General features: G+C 37.7%; 1 protein-coding gene across 4 annotated transcripts in view; it reads right to left on the bottom strand.

Moving 5' to 3' along the window:
* Positions 1-646: 646 nt before the first annotated feature.
* FAM107A (family with sequence similarity 107 member A) overlaps positions 647-26,920 on the bottom strand; it is a 67,427-nt gene continuing 41,153 nt past the window's right edge. For 3 of the 4 annotated variants that reach the window (XM_039326611.1, XM_039326614.1, XM_039326613.1), the window contains 3 exons: positions 12,278-12,452; positions 5,101-5,257; positions 647-2,510 (listed from right to left, as the gene is read on the bottom strand). In XM_039326611.1, coding sequence (XP_039182545.1) covers positions 2,409-2,510; positions 5,101-5,257; positions 12,278-12,452 — 434 coding nt within the window. In that variant the 3' untranslated portion in view covers positions 647-2,408. Of the gene's footprint in view, positions 2,511-5,100; positions 5,258-12,277; positions 12,492-26,920 lie in introns of all 4 variants that reach the window. The other variant, XM_039326610.1, reaches the window with a different exon arrangement.

Raw genomic sequence — 26,920 nt, 5'->3', positions numbered from 1 at the left:
AATAACCTAATTGTGGTTTATTTAAAAAAATTATGTGTAAGAAAATCATGCATGGACTCATCCACTCAATGTAAAGGCTGTTTTATACACACAGAGAATAGCTTCAGGACAGATAGGAGGGGAAAATCTAAAGCCAGCAAATCTCAGGGCACATTTGACAGTTAAATCAATAGTTAAACAATCACTGAGTTTCAAGGCCATGAGGCACTAGATCTGAAATGCCCTAGAACAGGAGGAGAAAAACACAGCAATATTCTGACATAGTGCTGTGTGTTCTTTTATACAGCTTCATTGCAATATCCAATCAAGATCCTTGCATAACTCTCCCACATCATGACTGTGAGGTTTTAACTGATTTAAGATTGGCAGTTCTGCTGTGGCAACTTGAAAATGCAGGAACATCTTGTTGTTGTCATGTTCTGCTGGTTTTCTTCTCTCTGGCACCCATCTCCCTATAATCCCATTTGACAAATGGTGCTCCACATCTTCCCACGAATAGTTTCCCAGATTTTTTGGCATGATGTTGCGGTCCCAATACATCTCCATGCATCTCAAAGGCAACATGGAAGACATGAGAAAACAAACTCGTTCCTCTTGATACCTCTGAAGGTGTAACTTTTTTTTTAAAAAAAAATTGTCAACTTTATTTTTAATTTTAAACAGTGAAATTAAGTTTATTTGGTTGTTGCCTGCTTTAATTCACAGAATATAGACTCCACAAAATATACAACTGCTTTTTATTAATAAGCTTCCCCCCCACCCCCAAATCTGTGGTTACAGTCAAGTCATATATGAGTTCTAGATGATACATATAGATAATACGTGTTATGTATTATTTTGGCTGGTCCTTTCCTGGTGGTCATCTGCATCTCAGAGGGTCCACCCTACCAGAAAAGCTGACCATAATTCTGTAATATAAATTGTGAAACTAAGAAAAAAAAACTATTGTGGCTTTTGGTTATGCTTATCTTCAGTCCAAGACTAAATGAATAATAAATGAATAACAAAGAATTTTAAGAAGTCTTTAGTTTTTGGTGTAAAAAACACAGCTATCCTTCTGAAAAACCAAAAATGAATGGTCCTCCCTTGGATAGACATGTCGGCTACTCCTGGCTCCACCTCCAGAAAACAGAGCTGAGGAGGGGTTGGCAATTCACCTTTTTGCCTTGCTGCTGTCATATATTTTAAAAGCCATCTAAAACAGTCTGTATTATAGTAAATATCTGTATAGTAAGCATAATCAGAATTTTAGAATCAGGAAAGAGTTCCTGGGAGGAGTAGACATCATGTAGCTATAATTATAAATAATCTTCAATTTTATTATATATATATTTTAAAAGAATCTTAGTTTAATGTGTTGTATTTGTGCAAAATTCAGAAGATCCTACATCTGGTATCGTTCTTTGACTTTCTCCCTAAAATTCTTTGCTGTTTCTCTCACAAATCCTTTTTTGTGGATTTGTCATTTGCTTTTTGAGACATACACAGAGATTGCATGCTTTCTGTGTTGCTCTCATACTTTTTTTTTGTAATACACATTCAGAGGACTGCACCTTTTCCTACTTTTTCTGCAGCTCTTAAGGATCCTTTCCATAAAGTATCTTATCTTATTTCTGTTTCTCATTCTGGACACCAGAATTATATGCTGAAACACTGGTGGACAATCCCACTCTTTGGAAATAACTCAGTGTCTATTTGTCATAGTAAACTTGACTATGTAACTATCATGGATGTAGATTTGTGACAAGAATCCTAAAACGTAATTTCATGTCTGCTAAATCCCAATAATGAAGAAACACACACATATTTACTGGATATTGTTTGATTGGATACATACAGCATCTAAGATGCCAACCAGCATTGGTCGATGTGCTCTAAATCTTAGCTAGTATTTTCCTTATTGATCGTGACTTCTCTTTTTTTACCATCTTTTTTAGTTTCCCAACTTGCTCCCTCACGCAGTAATTTAGCTAAACTGAAGATTTCAGTACCAGCAATGGAACTGCTCTGCTATATGAACATCTGAATCCCAAAGGTTTAGCCATCTGTCTTCAGACAACATCTCCCACTCCACACGTGCGCCTGTCCTGCTGAATCTCAAAGGATTAGCTAAGGGTTAGTGATGGGAAAGGGCACCGCATTATCTCAATACTTGAAAGGAAGGTGAGGTCTCTGTTACCTTCCCTATCCTTTTTCTCATCTGAGAACCTCTGTGAACAAAAAGCCACATTGTTTGGATGTTCTTCTTTTCCCAGATGTGAAAATACCCCAATTATTTTTTTTAAACTGGAGCAAGCATTAATGTACAGTGAGTAGCCCCCAAGACAAAACTTTGAATATCCACCATTTACCAAAATGTCAGCATATAAGTATTCAAAGCAAACAATCTTTTGGTCTTAGCTGATGCTTTACTCTGCCCCTGTTAGCGAAGTAGATGTTCTCCTCAGATTTTCTTTGACTTTAATAAATTCTGGTGCATTCTCTTCTTGCTTCTCATCTTCCCTTTCCAACTGATTAGAAAAAGGCAGAAGAAATAAACAGGTGATTTTTTTTTTGTAAATTTTTATAATACCAGCAACTTCTATGAGTTTTAGGAAATGGCAGACCAGGTGAAACTTTTAAGAGAAGATAATAGGCTATGTGATGTGTCACCCAGTGAGCTGTAGACAACTGGCCTTAAATGTCACCACCTGCATCCAGCCACTGAACCAAATTTGTTTTTGTTAATCACAGTTTAGAACCTAAAGGGTTATTTGAATTCTCAGCCCTGTATCAGGCAACTGAGAGCTCCTCAACCCCTCAGCTTTCATTTTCAGTCCAATCGATGCCTTAAGGTCACTTTTGTTTTCTTGAAGCAGTAATTGCTGGAAAATGGATGTCACAGTTCAAAATTTGCCTCTAATTGTACTCAATAATAAGATTCAGTAATAAACAATCCTCAGGTACCTGTGCATGTTTAAATCTCTTTCTTTAGAAAAATCAATTCTTTCCTAGTGTTTAATTCTTTTTTTTGGCCCAGACATATATTGAATTAACTTAATTTGGGTTTGCTGCATTGCGAAATGTTGTTTCTTTTTTCCCCTCTTTTCTCAGCAATCTCTTCTATGGCTCCTAGTCAAAGATATAATCTATCATCTATCTATCTATCTGTCTTATTGTCTGTCTCTCTTTCTCTCTATATATCATCACTCACTCACTCACTCACTCTATCATCTATCTCTATCATCTATCTATCTCTTGTTCCTTCCTTACTTCCTTTTCCTTTCTTTTTCTTTCTTTCTTTCTCTCTCTATATATCATCTATCTATCTATCTATCTATCTATCTATCTATCTATCTATCTATCTATCATCTCTCTATCATCTTTCTCTCCTATCATCTGTCTGTCTGTCTGTCTCTCTATCTATCTATATCATCTATCTATTTCTATCATTCTCTCTCTCTCTATATATAAAACTTCTCTCATCTGTCTATCATCTATCTATCATCTCTCCTTCCTTCTTTTTCTATCATCTATCTTTCTGTCTCTCTATATATCATCTCTCTCCTATCTATCTATCTATCTATCTATCTATCTATCTATCTATCTATCTATCTGTCTGTCTGTCTGTCTGTCTGTCTGTCTATCATCTCTATCATTTTTTCTCTATCATCTGTCTATCAATCTATCATCTCTCTCTATCATCTTTCTCTCCTATCGTCTGTCTGTCTGTCTATCTCTATCATCTATTTCTATCATTCTCTCTCTATATATACAGTATATATAATTTTTCTCATCTATATCTATCTGTCTATCATCTATCTCTATCATCTTCTTTCCTTCTTTCCTTCCTTCCTTTCCTTTTTCTTTCTTTCTTTTTCTTCCTATCATTGTCTTTCCGTCTCTATCTATCTATCTATCTATCTATCTATCTATCTATCTATCTATCTATCTATCTACCTACCTACCTACCTACCACCTACCTATCTTATCTATCATCTCGTTCTCTATCATCTTTCTCTATTGTTTGTCTGTCTGTCTATCTATCTATCATCTCTCCATCTCTCTCTATTTGTATCCCACCTTCATTATTTTTATAAATAACTCAAGATCGTGAACATATCCAGCATCTTCCTATATTTCTCATAATAACAACATGTGAGGTATTGGTTTGAGGAAAAAATGATTGGCTCAAACTCACCCAGGTGGCTTTCATGGCTAAGATGGAATTAGAACTCACAATCTTCTGGTGATTGGCCCAAAGTCACCCAGTCGGCTTTATGGCTAAGGTGGGACTAGAACTCATAATCCCTCCCATTCTAGCCTGGTGTCTTAACCACCAAATTACCAAATGGTCTCTCTCTATCCTCCTATCTGGGCAGATAACAGCTTTTAACTGACTAAAATTTAAACACATTGTTAAATATTAAACAATGTTAAACATTGTTAAATGTTACAAATTATAGGGAATAAGGACAAAGGGAAGAAAACCCCATTATGGGGGCATCTGATAGAGTTACAGTTGGTTTGTTTTGTGATAGGTTAATGATCTTGTGGGTTATGCAACCCCAGAATGGTCACTGTTGTTGTTTAAAAGGAATTGAAATTTGAAGCCTGGCCTGTTTAAGGTCAAAGAGAAGCTTAGACAAAGAATTTAGTATGTGGAAACTCATAGGAGCTTAATTTCATGCTTTTTGGCAATTGAAAGAGAAACTTTATTCTGACATATTATCTCTCTGGTTTTGTAGTTCCCAAGTTCTGAAGAGTCTTTACTTTGGCCTGTTTTGATGCTTTGCCTTCTGCTGTAATGAAGTAAAGACTCACATAAGTCCCTTATGCCCAAAGCCTCTCTCTGTATCAAATGGAAGTGACTGAAATTGTAGGTCGTAGGCTGTTGCACTGCCTGCTTTAAATAGACAATACTTTTTTCTTTTAACAAGTTTCCATGGGAGATCAGATAAATTTTATATTGCTGCTCTCTCCTTTCAGACTTGAATGCAGGTTTTAATATTAATATATTAATGAGAATCCTCCCTCAAAATTGTCAGTTTTGTGTCTGTTGGAAAAATCTCTGGGTCTTTTAAAAGAGTTTAACATAGTAGAATCCACAATTATTTCTACCTGATCAAGCTTCTGTTGCCTTTTCAACAGCTCCTGTTCAAATGGAGATTTTAATTTCTTTGCCTCTTCTTCTTCTTTCCTCTGTCTCAACAGCTGGTTTCTTCTACGATGTTCCAGGACTCTTTGCAGTTCTGGTTTACTCTCAACTCCCAATCCTCTAAAAGGCAAGGTTGATAGTGAAAGACTGAGATGGAACTTGAATGCCAAAAAGATAAATACTGCAATAAAATAACCTAGGAGGATAATTGTATGTATGTCTTTCCACACCCCCCAAATAAATTTAACTGACTTTCTAGATAGGTTTCTGCTCCTAACCCATCCCAGTCCTGCCACGTTATCTCGTGATGGAGAGATGTTCCTTGGAGAAATAAGCAAACTGCAGTGAGAATGTATGCCAAGAGTGCATACTTCACACCTCAGGTGCTCAGCTAAAACAAACAGATGCTGGAGATGGATGATCATTTTAGTGACAACCATAAAGGCATCATTTCATACTGCATAAGAGAACACATGGGAAACTATTTGATTGAGAAAACCAAATGGGTAGACAAAATGTGGTAAATGTTGATACAGGCCTCTCAAGCTGGGTGCCACTCAACATTCTACTGATGATCTTTCAGAATGCTAATAGTGCTATGACACTGCTAAATAAAAGCTTTCCAGATGGTTGCTAATGCCAGAAAAAAAAATCGGAAGCTGCAAAAATAGAATTATGGTGGGAGTATGGAATATAAGGAGCATGAACACGGGAAAGCTCAATACTCTGTCTACATCCTCTTTCTTGGTATCATGCTCCATGTCACCCTTGGCAGGTCAATTTTTTATGATACTCCAGGCAAAAAGTAAAAAAGGAAGTGAACAGAAAAACATAAACAATTGACTATAAAGAAGACCCAAGAAATGACAACAAGTATAACAACTAGGCTTAGAATTGACAATGAGGATATTAAAGTGGTGGATAGCTTGTCCATTTAAGATCAACAATCAACAGTAAAATCAAGAAATACATCACAGACTAGGACTTGTAGAGTAGCCATGAAGTCCTTGCAAATTATTCAGATATAGGGCTGTATATCCATGAGAGTGTCATGGATATTCAAGAAAACAACCAAATGGATCAATGTCTGTGGTGATTCTCAGTCATTCAGGTCATAGTTGTCTCAAAAGTACTTTTTCAAAAAAACAACTGAACTGTTTTTCCAAATCAATCCGGAGTTCTCACTTGAGAAACAAATAACCAGGGTCAAATAATCATATTTTGGACAGATTATGAAAAGATCCAGCAGCAAAATGGAGGAATTACAAAGCAATGAGTATAGAACTGAAAGTTCTGAATAGGCCAAGTTGAGGGCAGGTCATTCTAGAGAAAGTTTGTCTATGTGTAGAAAGTTTATGTGTAGAGAAAAATCATCTATTTTTCTAAGAATTGACAGTAGAATCCAATGTGAAAGTTGAGGTTCAATGGAACTTCCAGGAAAACAAATATCATAATGTTTAAAGTCAAAGGACACACATGAAAAACTGCTAGGATAAATTAACAAACTTCTGGAGAACACAAAGTTTACTCAGGATGTTTTATCAAAAGAGCATTTCTTTTCATCTTCCTAAAACTGTTTCATTTACCCATTTTTCCATCCACTTATGGTGGAGTAGAAGAAATCTGAAGCCTTGAATTTCCAAATGTCTCCAGACACTTAAGCTTGATAATTAATTGCAAACTGCATCATCAAAATTGGTATCAGAGCAGTAGAAGAAAATGTGAATTTGTAAATTAACATGTTACTTTTATTAAATCCCACTTTCTCCTTAAAAGCGAAACAAAATAAAATATGAAACTAAACACAAATAAATAAAAATGCATAGTGGCCCACCAATTTGATTAAGGTATAGAATTGATAATATTGCCTGATCCAGTGATAATTAAAGGTTTGCTCTTATCTTCTTCCTTCCTTAAAGGATATTAAATCTTCTGCAAATTCACATAATGTGCAACAGGAGTTTTCACATTTTTTCAAGCAGCAGAACCTTTTTTTAAAAAAATCTTGGAATTTTTGAACAAATGGCAAATCTCTAGGAAAAGATGCATGGCAATAAAATGAAATTTGTACTAACTGCCACTGACCTTACAAAAAGACCATTAGAATTCACTGCCTAGATTGTGCTCCTGCTTTCTTCACCTGAAACCTTCTATCTGATTTTGCTTTGGATTAGGGCAGGGGTCTTCAAACCTGGCCCTTTTATGACTTGAGGACTTCAACTCCCAGAATTCCTCAGCCAGCGTGCCTGGCTGAGGAATTCTGGGAGTTGAAGTCCACAAGTCATAAAAGGGCCAAGTTTGAAAACTCCTGGATTAGGGAGAGAAGGCTGGGCTGGGGTAGGATGACTTTGTAGGAAGCATAGCAAAATATATTTTTTTCTCACATAAGGTATTCCCCCCCCCTTACTCTTTCATGGAACCCCATCAAGTTCCCATGAAACTTTATTTATTCATTAAATTTATTTGCCACCCATCTCATATATGACTCCGGGTGGCTTACAGCATTAAAGCATTAAAATCCTAACAGATAAATATTTCCAAAACAATAAAATGGAAATCACAATCAAAACAGAATTAAAGAACTCACAAGAGTTCTATAGAAGAGAATATGAAAAACCCTACTTTAGACCATTTTGAGTCAGATCAAAACACTAGACGAGGCAAGACTGACTTGGTAAAATATATCAAGCAGGGACCCACAGTAATATTCCATAGACAGAAAGCAAGGACAACTGAAGCTTCACATAATACGTTTTGAAAGGCCAATGTTAGGTTTCAGAAAACAGTAAATAGGAAATGCTTTGTTCATGATGAAAACTCATGTTTCTAGCTTTCTAACTAGTAAAAACTAGCCTTTGAGGTAGTGTGAAGCAAAGAAGTCTTCAGTCTGCTGCCTACCAGGATTCCAACATCATTTAGGAACTAGCCTCTGAAGAGTTGAATTTTTGACTTCTCCATCTTACTCTACATTAGGAATACTGTCCTTGAATGTTGACCTAATTACGTTGTCTGGTCTATGGTTTAGGCAGTTATGCTTGATCCTTGGACTGTCTTATGATCATGTTACATTAGAACAGTGTTTCTCACCCTTGGCAACTTTAAAATGTGTGTCCCAGAATTCCCTAGATGGCTGAAGAATTCTGGAAGCTGAAGTCCGCACATCTTAAAAGTTGCCAAGTTTGAGAAACTCTGTATTAGACTATGGATTCCAGCACACTACTTTGCACATGCCCAAAACATGTGTGCTTAACACAGTGGTTCTCAACCTGTGGGACGGGACCCCATTTGGGGTTGAACAACCATTTCATGGGAGTCGCCAAACAACGCAGTCCGCCATTTTTCCCCCCTTTTCCTTAGCTGTGCTACTCCCTTTTATTCTATTGGCTTTTGAAAGCCAATAGAATAGACTCTCTTGAATAGAGTCTAATTCTATTGGCTTTCAAAAGCCAATAGGAATTGTCCAGGCTGTCTCTGCCCTGCTGAGCCCGCCAAAAGTCCCATTCTGCAAACGGTGCTGCACCAGTTGAGTAGTCCTCGACTTATGACCGGTTGGGGGTCGCGGCATTAAAAAGGTTGAGAACCACTGGCTTAACACAATCTGTGCTTAACCAATTGTTACATCATCCTCTGACTGAATTGTTATTAATCTTGATTAATGTTTGGGTCTATTGCTTTACAGGAGCTGTAATCTCAGTTGCATTATTTGTTTTTATACTGTAGCTTGGCTAAAATTTCATGTAAAGTAGAGCACCTAAGCATTTCTAATAAACCGATATTTTGAAATAAGGTTGCTAAAGGTCTGAGCACTTATTCATGTGAAAGAATGAAAACTTGGCAGGGTGGAGTTTCCTTGTTTCCATTTCAGGCAAATGCATAACCTGCTGGATGTTTATGTATAAACACAACCTGCAAAAGTGCAGGAGAAACCCAGGCAGAAAAGAAAGTACTTAGGTTTCAAAAATATATTAAGTTTCTTAGAATTAATTAAAAGAAACAGACAAAAAAGCTTCTCTTTTCTTCCTTTTTTCCAGCAGGGGGAGTAATTTAACCAACAATCTTATATTGGAATTTAGCATCAGAGGTTCTGGTGTGGTTTCACCTGAGAAGATCTCAACCTTCACTACTGTATTTGCTAGAAGTGCAGTGCTTAATGGGCTTTCCCATTGCTGGTTTTAGTCATTTGGGTCAGATGAAAAAATTGGTCTTCTTAACTGGTTTCCATATTATGAGGGTCAATCTTGCAAACTGGACAACTAAGACAAACTGTATGTTGTGTCCTATGTGGTACATTTCACTATCAACTGCTGGGTTAACTCCTTCTATCTTCTCAAGCTGAGTGCTTGATGATCTGGTGGATAGCCAAAGAGGGATTCTACTTATAATTCCACTGCCAACACTTTAAAAAACCTTTTATAGATCAATCTAGGCATGTGCAGGATAGATTTCGGAAACCCCATCTCTAATTTTCCCAATTACAATGTCCCTTCAATGCACAAGGAGCTGTAACAAACTAGTTGAATTCTTTGAAAATATCAACCTATTATTCTCAAAGGACAATTTCCCGTGGGTTACATATAACCTGCAGGGAGCCTAGTGGAACTAAATAGGACAAGAACTTTCTTATGGAGCACCTGCTTTACGGAGTTCCTTTCTTGCAAAATGCAGTCTAATCCCTTCCTGGCTGAACTCAAGAGAAGGCTGAAGGCTCAATATTACACTCAAGCCTTCTTTCCTTAGGATTTTTGTCTTTTGATACAGATGTTTCACATTTCATACTGTAACATGATTTTGAGTATTGAGCTAATTTATGGATTTTATACTGCAAAGCTTAAGATGTTGTCAAATTTTACTGATGCTCTTTTTGATTTATTCTGCTTACCAGTTCGGTTGGTTAATTAAAAGTGGATGGCTTATAAATATGGCAAATAAATAAACAAACGTACCGTTAATTATTAAAGTTAAGCAAGCAGTAAACAAACAGAGGGGTTCAGATATTGTATGCTGCCCAGAGTCACTTTTTTTGTGAGATAGGCAACCATATCCTATCATGTCTCTCCTAAGTCTTCTTTTCATCAGACTGAATAGCCCAAATTCTTCAGCCTATATTTATAGTGCACAATGTGCTTCATGCATTCTTATTTCCCAATGTTGTATCTAGATTTTGTATACTTTTATGTTTGTCTTTCAAAATGCTGTAAGCTGCCTTCTTGAAGATGTGGTAAATATTAAAATAATTGTTGTTAATATACAACTGTTATTAAGAAGATGTAGATCAGCAGCCCTCCTTCTAATGTCAAAGTTTTGAGATTTTATTTTTTAATCAAACTCCCATCACATCAGCCTCCTTTATTAGGTCTGAATGACTCACTCCATCTCTTACCTGTCTACTTTTTGTGAAGAAAATTTGTGTTTCATGAAACAAATAATGCTAGCGGATATGGCTGAGGAACCAACAGGATATTGGCCCAATCTTTTGTCTCTTTTCATCTAGATAGCTCATGATCAGTCCATCATTTGCCTTTCATCTACAGATACACAGTATGTACCTTTCTATGAGGCTTTGGGAAATCTCAGCTCATCTTTGGTATTATTTGATGCTGCAGGGAACCAAAGGAGGACAAAATGTTATCTGAATCATGAGAGAACTTTTTTTTCCAAGACCAATAGAACTAAAAAAATATGTATGACTTTTAATTTTTAAAAAACTTCTTCAAAGTTCTATGTGGAACTAGACAATATCATCCAGATATATGGTTTGCACAAATGTTGACATATGCATCTTATACTGCAACAAATGCTGTGTTGGCACAAAAACCCTCCGCCTTTCCATGATTAGCTGAATTATGCTTTTCTCAATCCAATTTTCGAGGTTCACAAAAGGGCCTGGAGGCTAAATCGTATGAGGAACAGTTGAGGGATCTAAGTTTCTCTAGCCTATCAAAAAGAAGGATTGGGGAGGGGGGGGGAGACATGATAGTTGTGTTTCGGTACTTGAGGGGCCGTCACAAAGAAGAGGGATTGATTTATTCTCCAAAGCACCAAAGGGCAGGACAGGAAGTAGTGGGTGGAAACTTGTCAGAGAGAGATACAACCTAGAAGTAAGGAAAAATTTTGTGACAGTGAGAGCAATCAAACAAAGGAATATCTTGCCTCCTGAGGTTGTGGGTCCTCCATCACGGGAGGTTTTCCAAATAGACTGGACAACCATTTGACTGGGATGGTATAAGACTCCTGCCTTGAGCAGGGGGATTGGACTAGATCTCCAAGGTCCCTTCCAGTTCCATGATTCTTTGATTCAAACCTTACATATTAGACTATTAAATATATGTGATCAGCTTAGTATTAATTTTTAGACACCATGTAGATGGATGTTCTGCAGGACAATCTATCACCAATATGGTCCTTCAGGTCTTCCAAAAGTGTTTCCATCACTGCTTTAATTGAGTCCATCCGCCCTTGCTGAGAAGATAGCTGCAGACCTCTTGCATCCTAGACATAAATTGTTTCAACTCCTCCCATTGGGACGGCACTATAGGGCATTGCAGGACAAAATAACTAGACACTGGGACAGTTGTTTTTCCTTGTGCCATCACTTTGCTGAACATCTAATTCTCATAGTGCCATCTAATGTATATGTGTATTTACCCATGTAGTATGACCATAGTATTATTATTTATCCTTATTATTTTCTTTACTCCCCCCTCTTATTGGTATGATTATGATTATTCTGTTGTTTTGCACATATACCGAGAGCTTCTGCACTGGAGACAAATTACTTGTGTATCTAATCACACTTGGTCAAATAAAGTATTTGTGTTCAAGTTTCGAACTCAGTTTGCTGCCAGTTGTTTTCTTCAAAGTACTATAATCTGAGCCTGGACATTGTCTCAAGCGAAAATTTGAGGTTGACTTGTTCTATGATGCATTGGGTTGATTTCTTTTGGCTCCTCCAGTACACTCCGGGGTTATCTCCAACATCAAAGTATTGATAAAAATGTCAATATTCTATCCCATTTCTTCAAAATCCAACATTCTTTGCCGTAAAACCTCACAGACAAAACCACAGATGTCATAGTACACATAACACACACCCCTCTCCAACCCTCCTGAGGAAGCCTATGACCCCAACCCTCTGCTCACCTTCTGTGATTCATAAGTAGTTCCCGGTGAAGTTCTTGGTGGCTTTTCGAGGCTCTTACAGGATTGAGCAGTTTTTTAGGTTTGATAAGATCAGGATTTCCATCAAGATAATCAGGATGAGTCATGATACTCCCAATGTCAGGCCGCTCTGATTGCATGTCTGAATACATAGATGCTGGGGGAGGGAGAGACATCAGACAAGGCATTACAATAACTGAAAAAAAAAATAAATTTCAGAAATCAGGCATACAGTATATCAAACCCAAAGCCTTTAGATTTTAGAATCATAGTTTTTATCTGGGTGATTCTTCTCTCTAAACAAAGTTACCAATTTACATTAGAAATCTTACAAGACATTCTATTTTTTAATTATTTAGTCTTGGAAGATTAAGTAAAATATCATGTGAACTCCTGTGCTTTGGATTCATATAGATGGTAGATGTATAGTGACACGACTACCACTACTACTACTACTATTACTACGACTATGACTACAACTACGACTATGAGTACTACTACTACTACTACTACTATTACTACTACTACTACTACTAGAATTTTGGTGAGGCAATCACTATTAGTTTCTCTCACTTTCTATTTTTTGCTAATATTTTAGCAAAATATTGCCTAAACTCTTTCATGTAAATAGTCAGAAAATGAATGATAACAATAATTCTAAATTGAATTATAATTCTTTGGTTAAAAAAAACATGTTTGGATTTGCATCCTTTCAAATGTATGCTAAGCAAATTTCTCCCTATCCCTAGCCAGTTCAGAGCCAAATTTACCTGCAAATGTCTTCTTGAGGCAGATTCTGACTAGCTCAGGATCATTATACTTAAATGTTAGTAGGCTCATCAAAATAGTTTCCTACAACCTGATGACCTCGTCGTAAGTTAGAACGACAAGATATAGAGTTGTCAACCAGCATGACCAATAATTGGTATGCTCACCTATTTATTTGTTTGTCTTACACATGAGATTTATGTCGTAAGATTTAAAGCCCATCTTTCCTCTGAGAGTTTATACATAAATTGAACAAACAAGAGCCAGTAAAAAAAAAAATGTTCTGGCCCGAGGCATGTTGAAAAATAAATTCCTTTTTCAAGAGTTCATCTGAAATGCCTGTGATCAAGCTCACAACCCCCACAAACATTTTTAATGGCACGTGGTTTCCTCTCCCTCTTCACTGCCTGTCCTCCTCATTCATTGGTCTGCCGTGTTTCCCATATCAGTAACCACATGGGGTGGACCAGACTCTGCAAGGCAGTAACTCAGCCAATCTATGGCTGAAAGTGGACATGGATCTGAATCTTCCTGGACTCAGTCTAAAAGCTTGAATTGTCTATCACCTGAAGGAAACATGCTGGAAAAAATGTACTTCAGATGACCATAGATATCTGCTTGGGGTGGCCATGGTATGACTGGGAGGCATTCCATAGAGGGGACACAACGTCCGTCTCTCTCTCTCTCTCTCTCTCTCTCTCTCTCTCTCTCTCTCACACACACACACACACACACACCATTGGATCCCTTTCCATGATGCTCTTCTACCTCTCCCTTCCTGACTGCTGGACTTGTTCTACTTTTTACCAAACATGTCCAAAGTCCAACAGGGAGCTGAAAGGGAGAAGGGCACATTAAGTAAATTAGAGAAAAACAGAAAACATTCATATTTTTTTTTCTTTTGTAAAAAGACACAAGTGACTGAATTCATAGTACTACTGGGGTTCCCTCCTGCAAGGTACAATGACAGGTCTCTGATGGCGAATGGAAAAAGACCCAAGCAAAGCCAATCGCCATGGATTACATCACTATAATTGGGGTGAAAAGTTCAGTGCTACAATTAAGCAGCACAGAAGGGATAAGGGGTCTTGTGACTCCTTTCACCAAGTCCAAGTGGGTTTTATTACAATTTTTGTCGAAGGAAATGGCTAACAGTGTGGACGGTGTGCTTATCTCACTCCTTTTCTTTTGCAAGAAAGATTTTCTTGTTATGCTTTGAAATGATGCAGACAATTTCTGTAACTTGGAAAGCTCAACATGGTTTGGGAGTCCACAAACTATAGGGGTGGGTAGCTGAGACTAATATAACCCCTGGAGAGTTACAGCGCTAAGACTGAAGAAAAGTTTACAGTAAACCCCTTGTGCTGCAAATATTTTGCATTAAATCCCTTGTGCTGCAAATACTTGGGAATAGCACTGGGGTCTCTAGTTTTAGAATGATTAAAATCAGAATTTTGCCTAGTAAAAACAAGCCCATGAATAAAACACAGGAAGCAGGGAGGTTGTCCTGTGTGTTACCAATTTAAGATTTAGAAATGTTTGCCTAAGGAAAATGTTTATTTGCTTCTTCAGGCAGATGGTTATTTTTAAGATGTAGCAATACCTGACATTTTAAAGACCATGAATTTGGGACACAGGAATGGGAGAAGATGTTTGCAAGGATAACATGGAGGAGACAAGATTCATTATACTAATATGATTATGTAATACCCAGGCTCAAGTCAATAGAAAGGTGAAAAAAAGCAAAACTGAATGTCCCAAAGATGCTTTTTCAGAAGGCAACTGGACTTATTTTTCTTTGAAGATATTTCGCTTCTTATCCAAGAAGCTTCTTCAGCTCTGACTGGATGGTGGGGAAAGGAAGAATTTATACTCCTTGCAGACAGATTGACATTTGCATTCTTTTAGAGAGTCATTGAGGCCACCTTCTTGGAATTGCTGAAAGAACTGTGTTGTAGACTGGAGATAGATGATGTTGTATGCCTCCCCCTCTGGTGAGAGAGGGCTGTTCAATTTTGACATAGATGGCCTCTTTCAAACCAGTGGTCCAAAATGTGGACTTTGCTATCTTCGAAAGAGTGGCCTTTCTCTTTCAAATGCAGATGGAAAACTGAATGTCATTTATTACATATATCAAATAAATGACCATTGTGGTATGTGGCATAAGAACCCACAGTTCATAGCAAAAGCAGATGATGAAATGCTGCTACCTCAATCTGATGATTTTAGGCAAAAACATCAGAACATGAGCCAAGGCCCTTGGGGAAATATTGACAGCAATGCAAATAAGATAATCATTATATGCAAAGACCAGAGTATATCAAAATACTATTAAAATGCTATTAACAGATTGAAAAGGGACAGAATTTTGCTAAAATTCCTTGAATGATTTCTTGAAAGACTGACTGGATCATAGAAAGTTCACTGGGACTAAAGTGTATACTCCTACAACAAGTTGAGCAAGTATTCAACAAATATTTACTCTTGAATTAAAGGTGGGGCAACACAGCCTTTTGCTGGTATGTACCTGCTCTCTCTCAAAGTTCATGCATCTCACTGTTCTCTTTAAAAACAATTTCTCAAGACAATTCATGTGTGATAGTGGCGCACTGGTTAGAATACAGTATTGCAGGCTAACTCAGCCCACAGTCTGAAGTTCAATCCTGATGGGCTCAAGCTTGATTCAGCCTTCCATCCTTCCAAGGTTAGTAAAATGAGGACCCAGATTGTTGGGGACAATAGGCTGACTCTGCAAACCACTTAGAGGGGGCTGTAAAGCACTAAGTGCTATTGCTATTTCTCCAAAGCAGCACACTAAAGCAATGAAGCCCTCCAGCTTTCACTGTTAGAAATTTGGTTGAAAATTCAAAGATCAGCGTTTTGAAACTGGTATCTCACAGCATATGTCCTTAATCCTAATTCTGGGTTTCTCCAAACATTCTGTGAGAAGTAGAACAGAATGCTGCATCAACAATCATATGTAGTATACTCTATATTAAAGTATGTTTGTTCTATTTTACAGTATGTTAGGGCTATTTGGCAATGTATAAACTTGATGATGATAGGTGACAGACTTGACAAACAGACTGAAAAATCAACTGTCTCTGCTAGACAACATATAGGTGCATGAATCAATTGACCTTATGATGCATCCTTAGTTGGCTTACCAGTTCATTAGGATATGGGAAAGCTAGGGAACTGGATGACTGGGAGCTCCCTATAAGAAAGATTTAAAATCACAATTGCAAAGAATTGATGTGAAGAAAACAAACAAAAAAAAAAACTAGTAAAGATCCAAACACAAAAGAGGACTCATACAGGAAATGAGATAGTTTGGAATTGTAGAGTGGTGTCAAGGAATGGAAAGTTGAGAATAAACTGAGTTTAGCCAAGGATGCTAAGAACTAAAAAGATATCTTCATATATGTTCAAAATAAAAATAAAACCTGCAGCTCAACGAATATGGCAAAATGGCAAAAGATAGAACTACTTAACCCATAGTTTGGGTAAGTCTTCTCCGAGAAGAGATCCCCTTAATCAACTATGGAGTGCTGGAAGAATGGATAGGATTGAAACTTGAGACTTATAGAAATATGGTCTGGGATGCTTATTAACCTGAATGAGTTTAATTCTCTGGGCCAGTTAAAATGTATCCCAGGATACTGAAGGAACTTGCTGATGGAATGGATGAACTTTATCATACAAGAATCCTGTTGATTGGATGATTGAAATCTGGAAAGATTCTATAGTTTTTTACAGGAAGTTTTACAGAATTGGCAACTCAGTTGTTAACTGATGGTTAGGTGAAAATCATCACAATGACTGTGCTTACGATTTAACTTCAGCTTTCCTTTGCTTTGCAGCATCACAAGTATAGGACCCCAAAAGCTGGGCAAGCCCACATAGTAGAGAAGGGTTGTGGAACTCATATCTAGAGGAAACCAGGTAAAAGGATAAATCTTATAGCCCTTTTCCCACACTCCCCTGCCCTTTGGAATGCTGACCCAGGTGCTGAGATAATTAGAAAAAAAAAAAGAATTGACATTTGTATTTACATTCATTGAAGGGAAAGAGATTGCAAGAGAGTAAGTAGACATGCAGTGGGGAAATATGCATGAAAGGCAATGCAACAGCACCGGCTGTTTGCCTAAGGTGCTTGCTACCAGCCTCTTAGGAGGCGAACAAAAGCCTTTAGTGTGAAACTGTTTAGGGTCATGTCAGTTTCAGCCAGCAGCTTCTTAGCACCCAGCTTCTAATCAATTAAGATCGCAGAGTTCAGGTAGTTAACTTTTCTTAACATGACGTGGAAAAAAACAGCTCAGGAAGAAATCAGCAATCTCTTTGCTCTGTGAGGAGGCAAAAAAGGGGGAAAATATATTTGGGCCTGGTACTAACAGCCTGTGACTGTGAACATAAAAGATGCTGCAAAGGTGGGCATTATTTGCAAAGTTACTTCTTTATCATTGTTAACTGCAAACGCTCACTGTCTACGGCAGTTGCTAACCGAGGACTATTCATAATGTAAATCATAAGTACCCTTACCTATGAGGACTTTTAAAATCATGAAAATTATGACAGACTAGCATGTATTGTCAACAGTATCTCTTGCCTGACATCTCTTGATCAAGGTGCTTCCGTTATAGATTGTGGAATTGCTGATGTAATACATATCTTGATTTCAGCAAATTATTTGATGTAGTACCACATGATTGTCAAGCTACTTGGCTATGATTGTATAGCATGACAAAGCAATGGCTATATTGCTGGTTGAAAAATGTGTTCAGGAATATTCATCAACCGGATGGAGATACAGAGAAGGACCTATCGATTTCAGTTCTGGACTCTGAACATTTCAATGTTTATGTTTATAACTTGGAGGAAGAGATGGAGGGAATGCTTATGACATTTGCAAATGACATAAAATTTGGCAGGATAGCTACCAATAAAATTCAGAATCCTCTTGATAAGTTAGGATGTAGACTGAAACTACCAAGAGTTCAATTTTACAGAAATTACTGCAAAGTTCTTCCCTTAGGAAAAAGAAGTGAAATACGTAAGAATGGTGAGACCATGCTTGTGAAAATACGTAAGTATGGTGAGACCATGCTTGTACTTGTGAAAAGTCTCAAAATAGTAAATTACAAATTGAGTATGAGTCAGCAATGTGATACAAACAAGCAAGAAGTTCAAGACTTGTTCTCTCTCATTTCAGAGAAGATGGCACAGAGACATGGATTTAAGTTATAAGAAGCCAGATTCCAAATAAATGTTGAAAAATTTTCTTTGACAGTAAAACAGTTTGATAGGAGAATGACTGCGGGAGCTTTCCTTAATTGGATGTCTTCAATTGGAGACTAGGCATCTACCTATTAGGATTATTTAATTTGGATTTCTCCATTGAGCAAAGCTTTGGACCTGAAGATCTAAACAGTGGCTGTTATAGGTAGTCCTCAACTTATGATCAGTTGCTTAGTGACTATTTGAAATTATGATGGACTCCCCAAAAGATACTTATGACCTGGTTCCAAAGTTCACGTGATTGCATTTTGGGCCCTCGGCAACCGTCCCACATTTACAGCTGTTTGTAACATCACATGCTCACATGATTGCAATTTACAACATCTTTGCTGAAAATAACTTCTGATTTTCAGAATTTACTCCTGATTTCCAGAAAAAAAAATGCCCGTAGTGAACAATGGATTTGCTTAATAACCATGGCATTTGCTTAACAACATCTTCAACCCCCCCCCGAAAAAACTCCAATCAGTCATGTGATGACCCACTTTACAACCATCATGACTTATGATCATAATTGCCAGGCTCAATTACAGTCTAAGTTGAGGACTACCTGTATGAGGACTTCCCACCTTCATAATCTTTTGGACGACTTGAAGATTTAGTCCCATCATTCTTTCCGCATACTCAGTTTCCACCCCTCCCTCATGTTGAAGGAAAGAGTAAATTCAAAAAGGTTAGGATGCTTTCTGAAGTGAGAGGCGTGTGCATGGGAGTGAATGCATTGGCTTTGTGTAGGTGGCCATAATTTTTCCTCCTGAATTTGTATTATATATAGATTACTTGAGAGCCATAGATAAATATTTCATACATATTTCCTGAACCACAGACTGGCCACTGCAGACATTTACAGTAATAGCAATAGCACTTAAGACTTATACATATCTTCACAGACTTATATTTATCTTTAGATTTTTTGCCCATTAAAGATCCCATCATTCTATAAAAATCTCAAATCCATTTCCCTCTCCAAAACTGTCCTTTATTTCACTGAGAAAATATAATACCGTGCAGTGGAAAAATAGCATTTCACATATTTTGCTACCTTTAATCATGCAGTTGCTACATCTGAGAAGCTGATATTATCATGGGCCATTAAACAAAGCTTATCATTTCGCTTGCCAAGTACAAATATCAAATACAAAAAAGGGTTGCCATATCAACTCAGTTTCTCCCTTGTAAGATTTCATTCCCAAGTCTGATCTTTGACAAACTCTTGTGTAACAGGAAGTTGTTTGGGGGGGGGGGAGGCTAATAAAAATATTTAAAAACAAAACTCCACACACATAGATTTTCTCTTAGAAGAGATATAATGAAAGAAACATATTTTTTTAATCATTTGACTTGATAAGTTGGGCATTAACAGAATAAAACACAGCTCCTTATCTAATTCTGAATTAACAGTAAAAGTAGGCACGATGGAGATTGCTGAGGTGAAATTTGAAGACGTCTGAGGAGGATCCCACTATTTTAAAAGTCTTCTAAAATCCACCCCAATTAACTATTAGGAATGGCTGATTTATTCTTTTGATGTTGCAACAGGTTGATGTGGTGATCCCATTGTGTAGACTAATTGGTTTAAAAGCTTTATCGCCCCCACATTACAGATCTACTAGAAAGCACTAGAAATGTGGATGAATGTGGATGATTCAAACTTCTTTTGCTACAAATAGCTTTGAAAGAGAACTAGTTTCTCAGAATAGTTTATAGCAGCGATATCTAACTTCGGCCACTTTAAGACTTGGGGACTTCAATTCCCAGAATTCTCCAGTCGGCATGGTCAGTTGGAGAATTCTGGGAGTTGGAGTCCACAGGTCTTAAAGTTAATAATAATAATAATAATAATAATAATAATAATAATAATAATGATACTAATAATAATAATGATGATGATGATGTTGGGAGGGACCTTGGAGGTCATCTAGTCCAACCCCCTGCTCAGGCAGGAAACCCTATACCATTTTGGACAAATGGCTGTCTAGTCTCTTCTTAAAAACTTCCGGTGTTGGGGCATTCACCGCTTCTGGAGGCAGGTTGTTCCACTGGTTAATTGTTCTAACTGTCAGGAAGTTTCTCCTTAGTTCCAGGTTGCTTCTCTCTTTGGTTAGTTTCCACCCGTTGCTTCATGTCCTGCCTTCAGGCGCTTTGGAGAATAGCTTGACTCCCTCTTCTTTGTGGCAGCCCCTGAGATATTGGAACACTGCTATTGTGTCCCCCCTCGTCCTTCTCTTCATTAAACTAGACATAGTTGCCAAGATTGCCCTTGGTTTATAGAAATTAGCTTGAGAATATTTCAAGAAGAACTATATTTGTGTTACTTTGAAAAAATATCAACTTAACTGAGAAGCAATATCCAACCACTATGGCATATTGTCTACTTACCTAATTTTATAGGCTCAGCCTAGATACTGTGGGGTGTAAGGACACCTAATGGTGCCCACTACAATCCCTGACTTCATTGCTGTTTGATACTTTTTATGGCATTCAATAGCATAGGTTAGTTAAAGATAAAATCTTATAAAATTTATAAAATTATAAAATCCTCAATGTGATACAGCAAATTATTCCTTCAAGTTATCACAGGAAGTTGGGAATAGAAAAATATCTAAAAAATGATCACTTGCATGGTGGAAAATCTCTATATTGGAACTGCACGGTCAGGTTATTTCAGAATAGTCTCCATGTGCAAAACTGACATAAGCACGTACACGGGAGACATTTTTAGCTTCAAATGAAGGACAAATTGCACGTCAAATGCTTTAGAAGAAACAATTGAGGCAGCAGAAGCAAAGAAAGAAGATAACAAATAAACATTGTTAGTGGAAGATAATGAATATTCTTTGGAAAGGGGAGAAACAGTGTCTTGGATGCTCAGTCCACCCAATTTCATAGAACTTCCTGACTTGCAAAATCACTTCTGGAAGAAATGCCACCATATTTATAATATAGCGAATTGTAACTGGCTAAATATTTTAAACTATATGTCTTATAGTTATAGGTTGGGTGAAAGAACCTCTGGCTCAACCATCATGACAGTTTATGACTAAAGTTAAGTCTGATTCCTAAAGTTACCATACCTTCTTTTTCAATATACCCATTTCCCACAAAATTATGCAAATTGAGGTCTCGTAAGAATATTTTACTAGTCCACATGACATGTGAAATAAATGTAGGAATCATATAAGCCCCTTTAAGCATTTTTAAATTAAATTTTGCCCTAATTTTTAATCCATTGCACTGCTTCAAAAAACATGTGAATTATTCAGTGTTGTACATCTTTCAAAAATCTTTTGTCCTCCTAGCTTTAGCAGAAGTGCCCCCATCCTCATTGCTTTATAGACATAAATGATAGCTGTTGCAATCTGAATGCTTCTCACGTATAAATGATTTCTGTGAGATGAGGATTATGGTTGTACAGTACAGTATGTTTATCTGGAAGAGAGTGTATGAAGTTTTACTAGTTTTAACCTTTGTTTTGGGCATATTTGATACAGCATGTTGTATTAACCCAACCAGATTAGTTTATGGTACATGGTATTGCACAGACTCAGAAAATAGGTTAGCAAAGTAACCAGATTATGTGAGCTAAGCAAAAAGGATAGATATGCATTTCACTAATTTTAATGCAGTTTTCTTGCCTATTTGCTAGGAAGCATTTGAAAGGGATGGTTTGCAAAACATACTGGCATGAATAAGGCATCTTTCTGATAAGTACAAAAGTAGCCACTTTCTCTGGAAAGTGAAGTGTGACTTCTTTGTAGGTTTTTCCCAGTTTTCTGCCCTTTTGTATGCATAGAAAGCCACATCATGTCATAAGGAGTTCCACTGATATCTATCAAAAACATAAACAGTAAGCCGAGAATTCCTTATCTGAAGCATTATGATACAAGCTATGTCTACTAGAATTTACACTGCACTAACTGCAGTCTCATAGCAATGCAAAGTGCAGACAGAGGCTTTATTTTCAGTCAGCTTTTCATACAGCCTAAAGCTGACTTTGGGCTGAGAGGGACTGACTGGACCAAGGTCACCCAACCGATATCCATGCTTAAGGAAGGAGTATAACCTGAGTCTCCCCAATCCTACTCCACCATCACTACACCACACTGAATCTCTAGGTTGAGGTTACATGAGCATGAATTGCTCCTCAACATGGAAAACTGAGAAGTCCCTTGGTGAGGGAGACAGGCGGTTTCAAAATTTGACAAATGAAAACAAGCAAATAAACAGGAATTAGAAAATTCTAATTAGATTCTTCTCAGGGACATTTATATTAAGGAAGTGATAGGATATTCATATTACAAAATGCAGAGTATACATTTCATCAAACAAAAAAGCATATTTATCCTCAGGCAATAAGAGCAACACAGAGAAAGAAAAGGAAGGTTAACCTGACAAAAGACTCTTGTGATAAATTTCCTCCAGGCTATTTAAGATTTCTCCTTCCTCTGCTATTGAAAAATTGGAAAGGAAAAACTCTCTGGGTCTCTATACTCCATAGTACCTACAGAGCATTTCAACTTATTCTGTGAATAACCAATAACTTTTCCATCATTGTCTTTAGTATGCCAAGGAGGGCAATGAGGACATCCCCAAGTTTGATACTGTGCTATCTCTTTTAAAATAAATATATTAATTTAGGCCTAAAATATCTACCTTAGATGAAACCTCGTCTCCCCAAAGCCCCAACCACAAGATAAAACTCTAATAAAAAAGAATATATGTAGTTCAGGATTAAACTAGAAGCTCTCTGGGTTTGATTGGCCATTGACCATCCTTGGCTATGTATTTAGAATATTAGATCCTGGCCAAAGATACTGGTCCAGTTCTTTCCTAAAACAGGGAAATCGCTGCCTTTCCATACATTCTTTCACTTTTAATACTTGAAAGTATTCTGTCCTCCAGTTTTCCTACCTAATATCACTTGAGGTGAGAAAGACGGGAAGCCCAATATCATCCCATCATCTTCTGACTGAATATGGAGCTAACTCTGAGCCTTCCTTGTCCAATATACTAATTCCTGCCTTATTTTGGATGATTTGCGACAGTTACTGTCAGCCTAACCTATCTGTAGGATGGCTTTGAGCAGGGGGAGACTGTCCTAAGATGAAATGTGCTACTACTAGCTCTTTGAAGAAGAAATAGGATCATGAATGGTTTTTCTTGCTTTGTAAAAAAAGAGCTTCATCACAAAACATTGTCCCTGGCAATCTAATTCTGCAGAAACCTAAAAAAATAGAGTAAGAAATCAAACACCAGTTCTTAGCGGTATTTTTAGCATGGGTTGTTCCTGCATCCCTGTTCATATATACAAAACCATGTGTTTTTTCTTTAATGAATGATTAGAGAATGGAACATAGAGCAAAGGGCATATGAGGGCATAGACTTTGATATGAAAGTCTCTAGGTACAATCACTGTCATCATCAAGTAAAAATAGGAAGTTCCCTGTCTGGAAGTTGCTGTCAGTCAGATTATAGATTAGATGGTCTAACTCAATAGAAGGCTACCTTTTATGTTGCTAAAATGGGACTCAGAAAAAAAAAGAATATTGTCAACATTTCAACATAAGGTTGAGTTTATTTAACAACAAGAATAAGATGGACATTTGAAAAGTTTTCCCACCTGACCTTAGTAGAGAAGATATGGGTGGGACTAAGGTACCCCTAGATACAGAGCTTGTTGGGAGTGGACTAGATAACCTTTATGATTCCTTCTGTCCCTATGATTCTAGTTGGACAATCACACTCAACAAGTCTACATCAATGACTAACTCTGAGTTACAGTGAAGTCTTGGATGGATTTCTGTAGAACTATATGGATACATGTCTTGGGTGAAGGCTTGGTATATATGATTATCAAATCTGGACAACTCTTCAAAGATTTGTTCTACATAGAATGCTTTAGGCCAGGGGTCTTCAAACTTGGCCCTTTTATGACTTGTGGACTTCAACTCCCAGAATTCCTCAGACAGGCACGCTGGCTGAGGAATTCTGGGAGTTGAATTCCACAAGTCATAAAAGGGCCAAGTTTGAAGACTCCTGCTTTAGGCTCTGCTTTGGATGATTTAATTAAAAAGCTATGCTTGGATAAGCTTCTATGAATGCCCCACAAGTGTTAAGCGTTGAGAGTATTAACAAATATTCGAGACTCTGAAACAAATGTGTTGGTTATTTATTTCCACATAATCACCGATAATTCAAATAGGTGCAATGTTGTTACAGGAATATGACATTTTTTTCATATTTTTAAGGGTGAGAATGAGACTAGTTTTCCATTAAAAAACCTTTTCCTCCCATAAGCCACACTAAACCACCACACACCCTAAATTACCTCACAAAGGAGTGAAAAAAATCTTGACTCACTTGGTCTGCTGATGCTATATTACTGGATTGCCTTCTGTGATTTTTGGAAAAATTAGGCAGCTGAGTTGTGGGTCTCAACACCTTAAATATTGGCCACTTAAGCTAAATCTCTTCAATGCTGAATTTGGTGAACATATCTGAAAGGCTTCATCACAGGGAAGACCTGACACTATGCAGTCCCAGGATCAGAAGTTTTAATAGTCAGGTCTATTTCACAGGAAAAACTAAGAAATGTCCAACCATAAACAAGGATCTAAACTTCCCTGCAGTCAGCATAGTCCCAGTTCAGACTCACGGTACCTTTGCAACAGAGCTGCAGGCATTTCAGCTTTGTTGGAGATGGTTTTGACTTCTAGGTTCACTTACATAAACTTTGCAAAAGTCTTGTGGACATTTTAAGTCTATTCAATGGATGACCATGTAAACTACTGTGGACCACAGCATCCTATTAATTACGCCTGTTTCCAAGGAAGGTCTATTGCATGAACACTCAGTTAGAGAAGTGAGAGATAGTATTTATCCTTCTTTTTGCTGACAAGCTGTGATAGATATGTTGTATAGATACAGTAAGTCGAGGGCTACCTGTAATGATGTCAAAGAGGTTACCAAGGGAGAGAACAATAAGATCTCCTAGTCTCCGTGAAGATCTGTTGCTTCTCTGGAAATTCTTCAGGGCTTTGAACAGAAACCCAGTTGCTGTAAAAATCTCTTGTCCTGCTATGTATCTCCAGAACTTGGCTTAGGACGGAGATTGCCAAATTCGGTCCGCATTTTGTTTCCTGTACAAGTGGTCCTTGACTTACAACCATTCATTTTGTGACTGTTCAAAGTTACAACAGCATTGAAAAAAGTGACCTTTTTTTAACAGCAAGGACAATTAAACCAGTGGAACAGCTTGCCTTCAGACGCTGTAGGTGCTTCATCGCTCAAGGTTTTTAAGAAGAGACTGAACAACCACTTGTCTAAAATGATATAGGGACTCCTGCTTGAGCAGGGGCTGGACTAGAAGACCTCCTTCCAGCTCAATTCTGATTTATTGATTGATTTATGACCATTCTTCACACAACCACTGCAGCATCCCAATAGTCATGTGATCAAAGTTCAGATGCTTGGCAACTGCCATGAATTTATGACGGTTGCAGTGTGTCCCAGGGTCTTGTGATCATCTTTGGTGATGTTCTGACAAGTAAAACCAATGGGGAAGCCAGATTCACTTAACATGTTACTAACTTAACAACTGCAGTGATTCACTTAACAACTGTGGCAAGAAAGGTCTTAATATGGGACAAAACTCACTTAACTATCCTGCTTAACAACAGAAATTTTGGGCTCAATTGTGGTAGTAGGTCGAGGACTGCATCGACCATCATCTACCCTCAGCATTTGTTCATAGCTAACACCCCATCTACTATCTATAGGCTGACTTAATTTGGGTACTTGCAGGTGACTTAGTAGCCTGACAACTGTCACACATCACTGAAAAGGAGCAAACTCTATCCCAGGGGTCTTCAAACTTGGCCCTTTTATGACTTGTGGACTTTAACTCCTAGAATTCTTCAGCCAGCATGTCTGGCTGAGGAATTAGTAATAGTAATAGTAGTAACCCCTTTATGGATTACTGCCTTGTCGTGGCGAAGGGGCTTGCATAACTCAATGAAGCTATAAGCTATGCCATGCAGGGCCACCCAAGACGGACAGGTTATAGCAGAGAGTTCTGACAAAATGTGATCCACTGGAGAAGGAAATGGCAAACCACTCCAGTATCTTTGCCATGAAAACCCCATGGACAGTACTAAAAGGCAAAAAGATATGACGCTGGAAGATGAGCCCCTCAGGTCGGAAGGTGTCCAATATGCTACTGGGGAAGAGCAGAGGGCTAGTACTAGTAGCGCCAGAAAGAATGAAGCGACTGGGCCAAAGCCGAAAGGACGCTCAGCTGTGGATATATCTGGTGGTGAAAGGAAAGTCCGATGCTGTAAAGATTTTTTCTCCATAGGAACCTGGAATGTAAGATCCATGAATCAAGGCAAGCTAGACGTAGTCAAAAAAGAGATGACAAGACTGAACATCGACATCTTAGGAATCAGCGAACTAAAATGGACAGGAATGGGTGAATTTAACTCAGATGACCATCAGGTATACTACTGTGGGCAAGAATCCCTCAGAAGAAATGGAGTAGCCTTCATAGTCAATAAAAGA

Source organism: Crotalus tigris, unplaced genomic scaffold (genome assembly GCF_016545835.1).
Source record: "Crotalus tigris isolate CLP2741 ecotype Arizona unplaced genomic scaffold, ASM1654583v1 scf7180000024342.5246164, whole genome shotgun sequence".
NCBI classification, from domain to species: Eukaryota; Metazoa; Chordata; class Lepidosauria; order Squamata; family Viperidae; genus Crotalus; species Crotalus tigris.
Note: the sequence above shows the minus strand (reverse complement) of the source record. Positions and strands in the feature narration are given on the sequence as shown.